General features: G+C 36.0%; 2 protein-coding genes across 2 annotated transcripts; one reads left to right on the top strand and one right to left on the bottom strand.

The window, feature by feature from the left end:
* Nucleotides 1–5082: 5082 nt before the first annotated feature.
* Nucleotides 5083–7160, bottom strand: LOC144837609 (uncharacterized). Its single transcript, XM_078692799.1, has 3 exons — nucleotides 6847–7160; nucleotides 6253–6354; nucleotides 5083–6128 (listed from the first exon to the last, which is right to left on the bottom strand). Exons 1-3 carry the CDS (start codon nucleotides 6932–6934, stop codon nucleotides 5107–5109), a joined length of 1212 nt encoding a protein of 403 aa, XP_078548925.1. The 5' UTR covers nucleotides 6935–7160; the 3' UTR covers nucleotides 5083–5106.
* Nucleotides 7161–9389: 2229 nt separating this feature from the next.
* LOC144838247 (uncharacterized) lies at nucleotides 9390–10661 on the top strand. Its single transcript, XM_078693598.1, is given in 1 exon segment — nucleotides 9390–10661. A coding segment is annotated over 1 exon segment (1272 nt).
* Nucleotides 10662–14749: the final 4088 nt, after the last annotated feature.

Raw genomic sequence — 14749 nt, 5'->3', positions numbered from 1 at the left:
AAATACAGTATTTTCAAATCTTTACCGTATTTTCTGTACCCTTTTCTGCTGCCAATAAAAAATGCCCTATATTTTTTTACCTGTGACATGAGGTCAACATCGTGTTGTGATTTGATTTTATGTATAGTATATAGGTTTATTCGGCGAAAATGTGGAGCGAAGACGTTATGGTATTTACTATAAATTTGTGAGGGGAAGTTAAAATTTCCGGACAACTAAAAGGCAATAAAAGGGACAACCACCTTTATAAAGACATTTCTAACAAAATAAAGCAGGATTATTGAATAGACTTGTCTCCAAAGCAAGTAAACTCAAAGCTAAGAGCCTGCGAAAGCAGTACAACATGGCAAAAAAAATAACTCGGAGTCTGGGAGGGACAGAATTGCTTGTCCCCATTACGAGGTTTTGGACAGAATATTAGAAGATCGGGCCATACAGTAGCTGCCCCTCATTACCTAATGGATCAGAACCAGGTACAAAGTAGTAGAAAGTGAGGTGTAAAACTAAAAATAAAGCAGAATTACGGAATAGGTCTCTAAAACAAGTAAACTCAAAGCTGAAGAGCCTGCGAAAGCCGTACAACATTGCAAAAAAATAACTAAGTGGAAAGCGGAAAATATGTGGAGATCGAGATTTCGAGTGGGAAATTCCACGAGAGTGGAGTTACAGTGTGCACGCTCAGTATACTTGGGTCAAACACAGACTTCCGGCTCACGTACAGTTTAGGTAAAAGGATGAATTTTAACACGACCACCAAAGTATTTTTTAGCAGAAACGGGGTACTAAAAAATATGGTATAGAATATACCGTATTTTATACTGTATTTTTATACCATATTTTAAGCAGTTGCAGCAGAAACAGGCCCTATGAATGAGCAACTAGATAGATGCTGCATCTGCAAACGGATTCACTTTTTTTTACTGCATCCAATCAAAAGTGGCTGAAAAACTGCAGAAAGAACTACATGACTGTGCTTTGAAAATAAAGTCACAAGCAGCGGAAATACAATACAATTTTCTCTGTGTACAGTAGGTAGGACTGAACCACATGTGCAAATCAAACTATCGCCAAATACCAAGCTCAGCTATGAATATAATAAATGGGTCCAAAAAAGAGAAAGTACAGAAGAACAGGGAAAAGTTGTTTAGTCATTAAATTAAATATAACTTTTTTTTATTTGTAAATCATGAGCCCACGAGATATGATATTTGTAAAATGTAAAATAGGATATTTTTGAGAAATGGTGTATTCAAATATAATAAAAATAATTTTTAATCACTCATTTGGATAATTTTTGCACACTTTATGTTTCATCTGAATTTCCATATTGATAAACATAAAAAGGTCTTTTGAAACCTTTTAAAAGAGTATGGTATATTTGTTTCTTTTTCTATTCCATTTCTTTCTGTTTATATTTTAGTAAAACTGTTGTCACTAACCTGTTGTTTTGTGTGTTATCATACTTTACCAAAATTAAGTCACTCTGATGTTATAGCTAAACAATGATTTTGACTTGACTTTCGAGGCATGTTATTTAACACGATTGACCACTAAATATCTGTTATTCAAATGCTTCTGGGGAGTCCGAAAGAGATAACTTCCAGCTAACATTCTTCCAGTATATATATATTATCATATACCATCTGTATGGTAGTCACTTTTTGATTTCTTTCTTTCACAATCCATTTTATCCACTTCTTTTTCATGACATGTCTGGATTAATTTCAACTCAATCTCGTCATAACCCTTGCGTAATCATGTCTCAATGTTTTTCATGTTTCTCCTCTGTGTATTTGGTTATAATTCAGAGATGTGATTCCAATGACCAGTCCACATTGTGTACAATATAATACAAATTTTAAATGTACTGTACAGTAGGTTCACATATTTGTGAACTACTCAGTCTGGATTTCAATAGACGTTTATAAACTTTCTCATCCAATCTCATCTGCTCTGTTGCATTCAGTTATTATGTTGTTGTACAGTAACACTTATTATTGTGTAATTTAAGTTTATTTCCAGTGTACAATATTTTTACACATATCTCCTCATAAGTTGCCTTAGTGCGAGGTTAGATTTCAGTTGCTCATAAGCATTGTTGCCATGCAACATCCTTATTCACTTGCTCTTTTGCTTGAAGAAATTCCTTGTAAATTGTTAATCAGCATATGGATTTTTTTTTAGGAATGTTATCATTTTTGGAAAAAATCACTGGGACTCAGATGTATTCAAACAACAGATAGAAGAGGCTGGTTAACATCAATTAATAATCTAACAGTGTTAGCTATAACATCAGGTTAAAATAACCTTGGTAAAGTATGATAAAACAACACATTGGGTAAGTAACAATTCATTTAAAAAAAATAAAGAGTGACCACTGACTTCTGTACAAGACTGTTCAATTTGTGTTCAGAAATTATCTTGATTGAAATTTTATAAGATTACAATCTAAAATTTTATTTTTGTGTATATTGCTTTCAATGTGCATGTTGTTAAGATGTACATAAATTTAAGAAGTATTTTAACTTTTTGTTATTTTTAAGCAAGTCAATCTTTGTACTGTATTGTCAAAAAAGTTATACCAAATCAGAACAAATAAAACAAACATTTAACATTGTAATAAATTCTTCAGAAAAATATTATGCAAACAAGCAAGCAAACATGGCTTCAAAGGAAGTCGAGTTCGATAGAAGAAATGGTGAAGAAACTATAGCATCAGTTGGAGCGCAATGTAAATCATGAGGGGTCAGCTAACGCTATGGAATATGAAGGTAACACAAGAATTTTTAGATGTTCAATCATCACCATAGGTGGTCTACATTACACATTGCTATCACCATGGAGGTTAGCGCATACGAAAGCCTTCTAAGAAAGACAAAAAAGCCAAGTTTATTGCTAAAAGCACTGATGTCAGTTATTTTTACTGAAAAGGAAATGGCGAATTGGCAAATAAGAAGCCATTGTGTCCAAAAACAAAAAACCACATCAACCATCCTACAGGAGCAGAAGCAGTTTGGCGCTGCTGGCTTTAAGCTGAGAGAAGACGAGCTCACAGAAACAATTAATAGCAAATGCAGATATTACACTTTTAAATTAAAAAACCACCATGACAGAAATGAGGAAATTCTTGGTTACTATTACCAATAATCATTGGTGGGGGTCACTCATGTTTATGAGCCATAAGATGCCTTTGCTGCATGTAAAGACTTGCCAAATGGAGAGGTTCTTCAGATATTGATGTTAGGCATTTCATCATCATTAGTATACAGGTGCAATCTGATATAGAATCATCTTGTGCAACCTTTCTTAATTAGAATCAACTTCCTGGCGGGAAATACTGTAAATAGATTTACAGGTATTGATGATCATTATAGGAATATCATCGCATTAGAAATTTAGTTGTAATAATATCACGACAGTTTAAAAAGGATAACACAGTTTGCTTTCAGGCAACCGACATGTCATCTTGTGCAACCATCTTTCATAACAGAAAGGCGTGGGAAATGGGCCCGGCGCATCGTGTGAAGTCGGAACAAAAAGAAAAAAGATAGAGAAATTTCTAAAACATCTGTATCCTCGAGACACATTCAAGACAGAGAGAGTATTTGGATTACTGACCATTACATAAAGCATGGAGAAATAAGTTAGGAAGGAGTAACATCGATGTAATGCATGGATTTTAATCCAATTAAGCACATTACATGGTCAAATGACTCCTATTAAATTGCACTGCGACCGCCCGCCGCGTTATCTCGGTTCGATCTCCTTACACACAAGGCTCCTCGCCGCTAAGTAGCAACCCCTATACCCTGTCTAACTAACAGTGGAGTACATAAATACGAACAAAAAACACATTGCATATGCGCAGTTAATTGTCAACAAGGATTCACATGCGTGTTTTATGTATTCGGATTCCGAATTTTTTTGCGAACGTACCAGTCATTAAATCATTAAAATCAACCAAAAATAACTACTTGTTTCTTCAATTGTAAGTATTCCATTATTTTGAATATAACAACGAAACAAACACGTATTTTAATAGTTTCCCTTTGTACTGGAGTTTTAAGTTTTAGTTATATGAATAAAGGAAAGCTGTAGCTTTCATTTGATGCCTTGCATGACAGTTTCCGATGGTGTCCGGCTGACATACAACGAATTGAAAAGCATCGAATCTGTCCGACCGCCGAACCGAATAGCCGGAGTTAGTTCCACCGGTCGTAGTTATTTTGGTCCACCGGTCGTTGTATTACTTAGGCCTAGGGCAGTTATTGTTTCGATGTTTAATTTAGGCTAGGTCTTAGATTTAAATTTTAAACCAATAAATAATAACTAACATTGGCCATAAAATAATTACTTTCGTAGGCCTACTACTACTACTAGCTAGGCTAGGACTAAAGTACTTGACTCCTAGCTAGGGTCTAGTCCTACTAGGCTAGACCTACCTATTGTTCTATGTACTATTTATCATAGAGGTAATGTTAATCTACCACCTAGGGTTATGCCAAAAATACCAATACTACTATCTAGGGCCGGCCTAATTAGACTATGTTCAATAACATTAACAATAAAAAAAAGCAGGTATTTATTTTTAGTTAGCTAGCCTAGATAGTACTACTACTAGGACAACAACTCTAGGTCATCATTCGCCATTTAAATTAAATTGCTCTTGTTTTCAGAGAATTAATTCGTTTGTAGAGTTGACTAAAAAACTACTGGACCTGCCAGGGGTAGAGTGTGTTCTAAGTGCGAAGTATAATCAAGATCCGTTGGAACAGTACTTCAGTAAACAGAGAGGATGTGGTGGAAGTAACACAAACCCAACATCAATGCAGTTTGGCCACAATATGCATGCACTGTATGTAGCTGCGAACTGTTCCAAGGCATCCAGGAGAGGCAACTGCCGCAGCCAAATTGTTGACCAAACTATTGATGACTCACCTCTTCAAAGGAAGAAGACACCAAATGCATAAATGATATTTATGATCAGCAAACTTTTTCAAACCAAACGGTTCTTTTCAGAACCAACCAAAATACAATTGAGATTTAATTTAGCTATTGTCGTTATTTATTTCATCACACACACAAAAAAATACAAAATAGTATATATTACAACAATTCTTTTCTGAGAGATTTTTCACCCTTTTTTGAAACTTTGCCGCTTTCCTTCTTTAAATTCAAGTATACCTTGAGGAATGCATTAGCTCTGATTTTCAACCAGTATCTAACTACAATTTGTAATAATTGAGCAGAAGCATTGTCACCTAGTGTATCTCTGGTTATTCTGCACCAGAAAGTTTGAACATTCTCCTTATTGATAATACGGTCATACAAATCAGCCAGATAGTTACTATTTAACATCGTATTAAGTTTATTTGTAGCTAAATGCTGCCTTGTTTCTATTTCAACGCTTCTAAAAAACAGATATACATCGTCATCAACAACAAACAAACCTGATCTATTTTGTTTGTCGATCCATTCTTTGGAATAGTCGTAGAAGGAATGGGTTACGTTGGTACTACACACTTGCCACTTAGTGAGCACATCACAGTAGGCTCTGGCAGTACTACTTTTACCCTTTCGAAATCTTTTCACAAGCGCATAAGGCACATAACCGGCAACGTACCGAATTATCTTTTCTGTGTGAACATCCAACTGTGGGATGTCAGTTACCGTTTCCTCATGTGGCAAATCTATTTTATGCTTATCATTTAGAATTAACCTTAACATTGTACGTTGCAAAAATAGGTTCAGTGTTTTTACATGCTGCCCATCAGAGTTGACATTTAGCTCCTTTAACAGGGTGACCCACCTTCCCAAACTTGTACACATGTGTTGGTGAAATGCCCGGCACATCATCTCATCAGCTTCTGGTTTCATTTTCTTTGTGTTTCCTGATGTTATTACCTTCCAAAGTAATTTTGTACTGTCTTTCCAAAATGTTTTTATAATGACTGTATTTGAGTGCTTCTGCAGATCATTTGCCAATTTTTTCACTTGACGAGCTATTGGATACAAGTCATTGCTGTATACTGGATCGTTCGCTAACATGGTAAAAGCAGCATCAACGTATTCATTAACCCTGCTGACAGCTTCATCTTCACTAAACTTATTGGAGGGTCGGTTGATGCCTGAAAATACAGAAAAGAAAGATTATTGAGCATACAACAGTTTTAATAAATGATGAGAATGCATTTAATATAGTAAAGATGAAATGTTCAAAATAAAATGTTATCATTCGTTCAAAATCCTTACTCTTTTTCCTTGATTGGTTTTTGGCTGGGTTTGTTGACACTTCCTTCTTCTGATGGGTTGCGGTAATAGTAGTTGGATGTAGGCCTACACTAACATCCATACCTAAATAGCATAATAAAATTGAAAATTAACTCATGTTGTCCTATAAGAATGAAAAATAATAATTTATCTAAAAAATACAGACTCCTGTGTAAATACTAATGGTTTGAGGTCTTGACAAGGTCATAGATGAGTTGGTTGCATCAGATGATAATCGTGCCTTCATAATTAATATAATAATATGAATGATGCATTATTGATGATTGTGCAATAAAATTAATGATATATTAGGCCTAGGCCTCCTATAGGGGGAAATCCATGGATGGATAGATTATAGGGCCTAGCCTAGCTAGACCTATCAATAAATCGGGCGGCTAATTTTTGGCGTACAGAAAGAAAAACTACAAAAATACTACCTAGCCTAGAGAGGACGAACGAATTCAGACAGCCTAGAGTGGGCCGGGGCAGACGAGGCCTCTTTAAAAGAGAAGAGGTTCAGGTAACTAGGCCTAGCTACTAAACTTAAATGCAATGCCTAGTTTTAACCTAGCATACCATTTTCCAGGTCTTCATGTTCGCTGGCAAACTTCAATTCCTCGAGAATTCCGGGTTCCAATTCGTCCTCCAATTCATAAAAATCCATAATGATAAATAAAACGCGTAAATAAAATGTATCGAGTGTGGTATAATTATTCTTCTGCTGTGTGTATGGTCGCCGCGTGTGTAGATCAGCATCAACAACGAGTCTCGCTTGATGACGCGTCACATGAAAGCAATGGATATGCGCATGCTCAAATCTAACAAGCGACAGATCAACGGCAATTAAATGTTACGTAACAGTCAGATAATCCAATTAGCGGCGGGGTGGCCTATTCGTTTGATGTATTCTCGATGTTACTCCTTCCTAACTTATTTCTCCATGCATAAAGTGAGCTTCGAATGCCAGTTTCAGTATGTGAAAAGTAACATAATGCATAAATGCAATAAGACGTCGGAATGGCTTTCAAAAAAATCAGATAAGGAAGAATTACTTTCAAAGGCCTGAATGCTTGGTTTGCGAAGCAAACAAATTGATGCAGAAAGACCACAAACCTTAGCAGAAGATAAGAAGCAGCACATAGATGACAATCGCAAAGGCATGGTGGAAAAAGCTGATAGAGCTAGGTTGTTAAATGAAAACACGCTAAACGACTTGATGCAGTATGGAGAGCTGCGGCAGGACAAGTATGAATTCGAATTTGGAGGTGCTAGCAACAAAGAAGAAAGAAACTAATGACGGCTATAAAAATACTAACAAATTAATGTTTCTTTTTCTTATTTTTAACACTTGCATACATACATATTAAAAAAAAAATCATGTGACACTGAAAAGGCGCGCAAAGTTACGTATGTTTACTTTTCGTATGTTCCTTCACAACCTTACTTTTCGCGTTTTGATGAACAAGTTTTATTATATCACTGCTAAATATGCTCTGCTGTAAGAAGGACTCGACCAACATCGTCCATGTGGTAAGTTAAGTCAAATTATTTAGTTCCACATCATATACTACTATTTAAGATAGATAATTAACTGTAATTTGTCGTTAAAAGAAATGTTTGATTCTTAGCCTCGATCCATCCCCCGGCGCACCCACACATATCGTGTGACGTCGCAATAAAAACAAAAAAGATCGAGAAATTTCTAAAACATCTGTATCCTCGAGACACATTCATTCAAGACAGTAGTCTTAAATAGGAAATACATGTTGACACAATCTCAATCCCTCCTGATAGTGGTTCAGCTTACCGTTATACCAGGTATATACTAGGTACACTGTAGATATCTGCCATACATGTTCCACAACGAACCGGACAGTGAGACGCATCCTACCAGGTTGAACAGATCCCTTCGCTCCCCTGTGTTTTTTATGGAAAAGATTAACAACATTAGTGCAAAGAGCCACTGGGAGAGATAAGCCCCTCTAGAAAGGTAAACAACACCACCAGCTATGAGTTAAAAGAACATGTACAAGTAATAATATTAGTGGTGAGAGAGTATTTGGATTACTGACCATTACAGCTCCGAACTCCGAAACAGTTTGAGTTGTGTGGAAAGTAAGATAGTGATGCAATAAGACGTTGGAATGGCTTTCAAAAAAATCAGATTTAAGGAAGATTACTTTCAAAGGCCAGAATGCTTGTTTGCGAAACAAACAAATTGATGCAGAAAGAACACAAACCTTAGCAGAAGATAAGAAGCAGCACATAGATGACAATCACAAAGGCATGGTGGAAAAAGCTGATAGAGCTAGGCTGTTAAATGAAAACATACTAAACGACTTGATGCAGTATGGAGAGCTGCGGCAGGACAAGTATGAATTCCAATTTGGAGGTGCTAGGAACGAAGAAGAAACAAGAGTTGCTTTAGTGAGAACTATTCAAAGGTCACATGTATTATAGATTGCACAGAAATCTTTGTCCAGCGTACAAAGGACTTATGCAGCGTGCACAAACCTATTCCAATACAAAGCATACTTACATACTTATTTAAAAAAAATGGACATGACCTCACTTCATCTCAGTATACAGTATAATATTTTTTTAAAGTAATTGCTATTAATGATTTCATTTCAACCAGGAAAAATAAAGTTTCAGGCACTTGTCAAATCATGATAATAGTTGAAGTTGCGTAATCATGTGCCATTGAAAAGGCGCGCAAAGTTACTTGGTTACGTATGTTTACTTTGCGTATGCTGCTCATTCACAACCTTACTTTTCGGGTTTTGATTAACACGGTTTATTGTATCTATAAGTATAAAATATGCTCTGTTGTAAGAAGGACTCGACCAGCGTTGTCTACGTGGTAAGTTAAATCAAATTATTTAGTTCCAGTTCATATACTACTATTTAAGTTTGATAATTAACTGTAATTTGTCGTTTGAAAAGTTTGATTCTTAGCCTCGATCCACACATGGGCCCGGCGCATATTGGAGAAATGGAGGGCGCTGTCACACTGATCGGACGTGCATGATAAATCGGTTAAACATGCCTTTTTAAATCGGCTTATGTTCACATTTAGTAACCATCCAAGAAATTCGACAGTATCGATCAATGTAGAGATGATATACAGAGATAAATTGAGAAGAACACGAACAGGCAGCAAGGTGGCAAACGAGAGACTTACAACATTGTGGAACGAGTACCGCGAGGGGCAACGTAGTGTACATACGTTCGCTAATGTTGGGCTCCAACTCAAGACATGGGCAGGCTGGACCTGGATGATCACACCGCAAAACGTGATAAGGAGCGATACAAAAGGTCACAAAAAAGAACTGAAAAAAAAAAAGAAATGTATTGCTGTGGAAGTTTTGTTAGATCTCCAATTAGGTGAGGCTAATATGGAAGATGTTTCTCCTGTAGAAAACATATGTGTCTGTGTTGACATATCAACACCAAACTCTACTATGTGTTGTGCTGACATAGATGTCTTACGGGCCCAGTCACAGGCCTTGTTACAGGAGTCGCCCATAACAGAGTTAACTTTTAAAAATGACAATGAGCGAACTCATTTCTACACAGGGTTGCCTTCATTTGCAGTATTGATGTTGGTTTTTGAACTAGTTAAAAAAAGATTCCCGAGTAGAACATCAGTAAGTCGATTCCAGCAGTTACTAATTGTACTGTTCAAACTTAGACTGAACCTTAGAAATCAGGACATTGCGTACCGATTTCATATAAGTGACTCAACAGTGTCGAGTTTTTAATACGGGACTGGATGCCATGTCTATGCTGAACAAGAGCTTATTGTATGGCCAGAAAGGGAGGTGTTGTGGAAAACCATGCCAATGCAATTTCGAATTGCATTGGAGTCGAAGGTAGCAGTAATAATTGACTGTTTTGAGGTTTTTTGCGAGCGGCCCTCAAGTCTTGAAGCGAGGGCACAACTGTTTTTCAGCTACAAGCACCACAATACAGTAAAGTTTTTAATTGGCTGCACTCCATGCAGGTAAATTTCATATTTGTCTGCAGCATGGGGAGGCAGAGGTACAGATAAGACCATAACATTGACGTCAGATTTTTTTGATTATCTGCTACCTGGGGATGTCATCCTTGCCGACCGAGGTTTTGACATAAAAGATGATGCTGGGTTTTATGGTTGCGAAGCAAAGATTCCTGATTTTAAGAAGGGAAAACAACAGCTGTCTGCTCTTGAGGTGGAAACCATAAGAAAAATTGCTCATTTACGAATTCATGTGGAGAGGGTCATCGGTGGTGTCCGTCAAAAGTACTCAATTTTAAGTTCAACATTACCAATTGAGTACATGACAACAGACAGTACAGCTCAGGATACGAAAGCATCAGCGCCTCTGCATCATACAGCTTGCTCATAACAGGTGGAAACTTTTCCTCAACCTCTACTGGAACAAATGCCTCACAGTATTTAGGCAAAGTACTCAGGACTACAGATTTTGGTGCAATCAGTGCCAGCTGCTCGACAAGGAATGCAAGCCCTGGGTCATTCATGACATGGAAAGCCGTTGTGCGTGTTTCCACTGATGTTGTAGTAGTTGAAACTGGTGGATCTGGGGTGACCTCATCAATCGACTCATCTAGTTTTCTTTTTTTGGCCTTTGCTGATGAAACGTCAATTGAAGCCACTGGTTTTGCCACCACATACTTTCGGTTTGGTTCCATCCAATAAGCTTTACTCACTGCAGATAACCCAAGGTGATAACGGTTTCTTAGAAACCGACTGTGAGTGCAACACCTTGAAAAATGAAAAACAATAGTCAATAAAATAATATTAACAACAAATAATATTATTCCTTTACAGACATTATAAAAGATTGCATTGTGTTTATTAATTATACAGTACTATTAATAATTGTTTATTTCAATTAGTCGGTTTCCTGCTTATCAGTAATTAACCATGCTTATCCATCCATGGTCCGGATATAAATTAAATAACTTCATGGTTGTACCATAAAATAATGGTTTTACATACATAAAAAAGGGCATAGGCTTTTCTCCAAAAAAGGATATAACTTAATAAAATTATTAAATAAATAAGTAGTAGAATTGTATCCCTTCTATCTAGCTAGGCCCAGTCTTACACAAGGCATAGGCTGTAGGCTACTACTGCTAATAATTACTAGCCTCCTCCTAGTTACTAACTAGGAGGAGGCGAAAGACCTACTACAACAAAGTAAATTCAATATTACTTACATCTCCTCTAACAACTTTAAAATCTGGTGCTGAGCCCGCGTGTGTGTGTTGTTGTGTGGTGGTGGTGGTGCGGTACCCACGTATGTTCGCTCGCTATGCAAAAGCCTGAAATTCGATACTTCCTGGTTATGTCACTCATCAATAGAGGGCGTAAACATACCTTCGTAGTTTCGTTACTTGGCAACGATAAACAAACAATCGCGCCGACGAAAAAGACAATTAAAAGTCGTATAACTACGGTAAGAATTCATAATTTTATTTTTTTTAAATATATGTTTACTTTTAATATAATAATACATACTTAGTGAAATTTTCAAAATTTTTAGTGAGCAAAAACAATTATAAAAAACGATTTTAGTATAGGCATATCAAATTACCAAAAGTATCATTATAAAAACATTAATTAATATACAAGGCATATAATTTCTGTAATAATTAAATTTTCAGAGTTTTTTGTCATTATTCAATTCTAAGATACTATTTATTTATTATCAAATCAAACTTAAAATGCACTCTTGATGTTGAGCCTATTCTAATTTTTTTTTAATTTCAGGTCGATGTAGAAGACTATTTCCTGTACTTTAACAAAATAATACTAGTAATATATTAATATTAGTATAGGCCTCACTGTGTAAAACGTCATTCTTTTATTAAAATTGAATATGGAAAAGCATGTTATAAATCTAAATTACTTGTGTCGTATATGTGGGAACAGGCTAAAACCTTATGCCTCCAGACAAGGAGCCAAGGAAATCAGGCAGTTTGCTTGTTCCAACTTTCAACCACAATTTTCAACTGCTTTAAACATCAACATTTTGCAAGATATTGATGGTGTTCACCCCAAGTATTTCTGTCTGCTGTGCATGGGATATTTGCAAAAAAACAAACCATGCAATGTAACCCAGTGGCAACCCCATCATAGAACAGGCGACTGTAGTACATGTGCCCAATTTGAGACACAGAAAAGTGGCGGTAGACCGAAGAAGAAGAAAAGAGGTTTAGCAACTGAAAGCTATAAAATAAAACATGCAACTACCGTTGCAGTGGAAACACATTTTAAAAACTTAAAGCCTCCGTTTCTTCAGCCAATTTATGGCTCCTTTCATGTTTCAAGTTCACTTGATAATTTTAAATGTGGTATTTGTAAACTTGTTTCGTCTTTTCCTGTGGTTACATCTTGCCATCACGTTATGTGCAAGTCCTGCATTCAACCGTTGTATATGGATTGTGATACTGTCCAATGTTCTGTATGTAATGTACCTGTGCATTTTTCATGTATTAACGATGTTCAGTCAATCTTTGCTGAATGTTATCTGTCTGTTCCTGTTGTATGTAAAAGATGTCGTACTGTAGTGAAATGTAAATGTATCAGTGACCATGTATGCCTGCCAGACCACTGTTATCTATCATCGCCAACTAACTTAACATCAACGCCAGTCACTCCTCGTGATCAATTACAACAAACGAACCAAATAGATGACATATTAAACCATCCACTTGGTACTCCAGTAACGCCACTGATGGAGGAAGTTGGTCTACACATCCTAAAAGCAAAATTGAAACAGTCGAACAACAACACAACTGAGTTTAGTGTTAAAGGAAAGGTACTTTTTTAATGGTTATTACTGTATAATCAAATTGTTAATTATTACAAAAAACTTAAAACTTAAATTCAATAAAAACTAACAAGTTTACTTAATTTTATTACTAAAAATAACACCAACTATAGAAATGTATTACCTTTTTTCAAAAACCAGAAACTAAAAACAATGGCGATGCCGATACCACGAAAAAGCTCATCTGATGCAGGCTGGAGAACTGTTCACAACAGAAGTAAATTCATCGATGATGTACGGTCGGCAGTAAGTGGAGGAGATTCAGAAGCTCAAAGAGATGATGAGTTTTCTCAATTTAAAAGTCCGATACGTCTTCCAACTGGTGATTTGCTATCTTTAAAAACAAATCTTGGCCTAACATGGAAAAAAAACAGAGAACTGAAATGGTAAATAACAAATCAACATTCTGCAGTATCTGAATCGAACACCCTCAACATTATAGTTTTTAATATTTTATTTTTTTTTTAAAGCTGGCTAAAAAAATATGGTGTCAGCACAGAATGCGAGGCAAAAATGAGGCACCAAAAAAACATCATCATTAACGACAACATCATTTCTGAATACGTCCCTATGGCACATTCCTGCAATGACACCGGGGATACAATCATCCAAAAAACTGCATGTGTTTCTGTTGCAAGTCTCAACAAAAAAATCTGCCAGCAATATGATGAACTAGAAAAGTAGGTTTTTTATTTGCTTTCATTAACAGATTTAATTTAATTACTGAATTTTAAAAAATGAATCAAATAAATATCAATACCTTTTACAGATTAAATCTTCTAACATGGCACGATGGCCACATCCCATCAGATGAGATGTGGGTAAAGATCGGAGGGGACAAGGGTGGTGGAAATTTCAAGCAGATGCTTCAGCTTTGCCATGTACCACGCCCCAATGCCCAAAATAATACAATCATCATCAATTGCTTTGAGGCCACCGATTCCAGTTTTAATTTAAGAACTGGCCTCAAGGATATCTTGCCTCAACTCGAAGAGCTGCAAAATTCCACATTAAGGTAAATATACCATTTATCTGTAAAATTAAAATATTGCACAAAATTGTACAAATATATTTGTGTAAATTAAGACAAATTATTAACTGGCTTCATTTTCTTAATAGGGGAAAACAAGTCAAAGTGTTCGTATTCGGTGACTACGAGTATTTGGCTCGTATATATGGCCTAACGGGTGCAAACGGTAAACAAACAATATATGTATTACAGGTACAGTACTGCAATTATTAGCAATTAATAAATGATGGATATTTGAAAGCAAATGTGTATTAAATTTTGTTTTAAAGGACGACATTACTGCTTGTGGTGCCATGTAACCAAAAAACACAAATCCCAACTCCCAAGGACATTGGACACTCTGAAGAAAGACTTGGACAGGTTCAGAGAGGCTGGTGGTAATATTTCAAAAGCAAAGAACTACAATAATGTAATTGCCAGCCCTTTGATACAAGTTCCCATTGACCATGTAGGTATTAAAACATTATTTTCTAAAAGCTTGCATGACTCTTAAATTTCATAAAACAAGGTAATTATTTTGCTCCCTCACTTTTTTAAATAGGTATGTCCTCCTGGCTTACATATAAGCCTAGGCTTATATTTAAAAAACTTCAACAGTCTGGAGTCA

This window comes from Antedon bifida, chromosome 3 (genome assembly GCF_963402885.1).
Source record: "Antedon bifida chromosome 3, ecAntBifi1.1, whole genome shotgun sequence".
NCBI classification, from domain to species: domain Eukaryota; kingdom Metazoa; phylum Echinodermata; class Crinoidea; order Comatulida; family Antedonidae; genus Antedon; species Antedon bifida.
The sequence above is the reverse complement of the archived record's forward strand: the minus strand, read 5'-3'. Positions and strand labels throughout refer to the sequence as shown.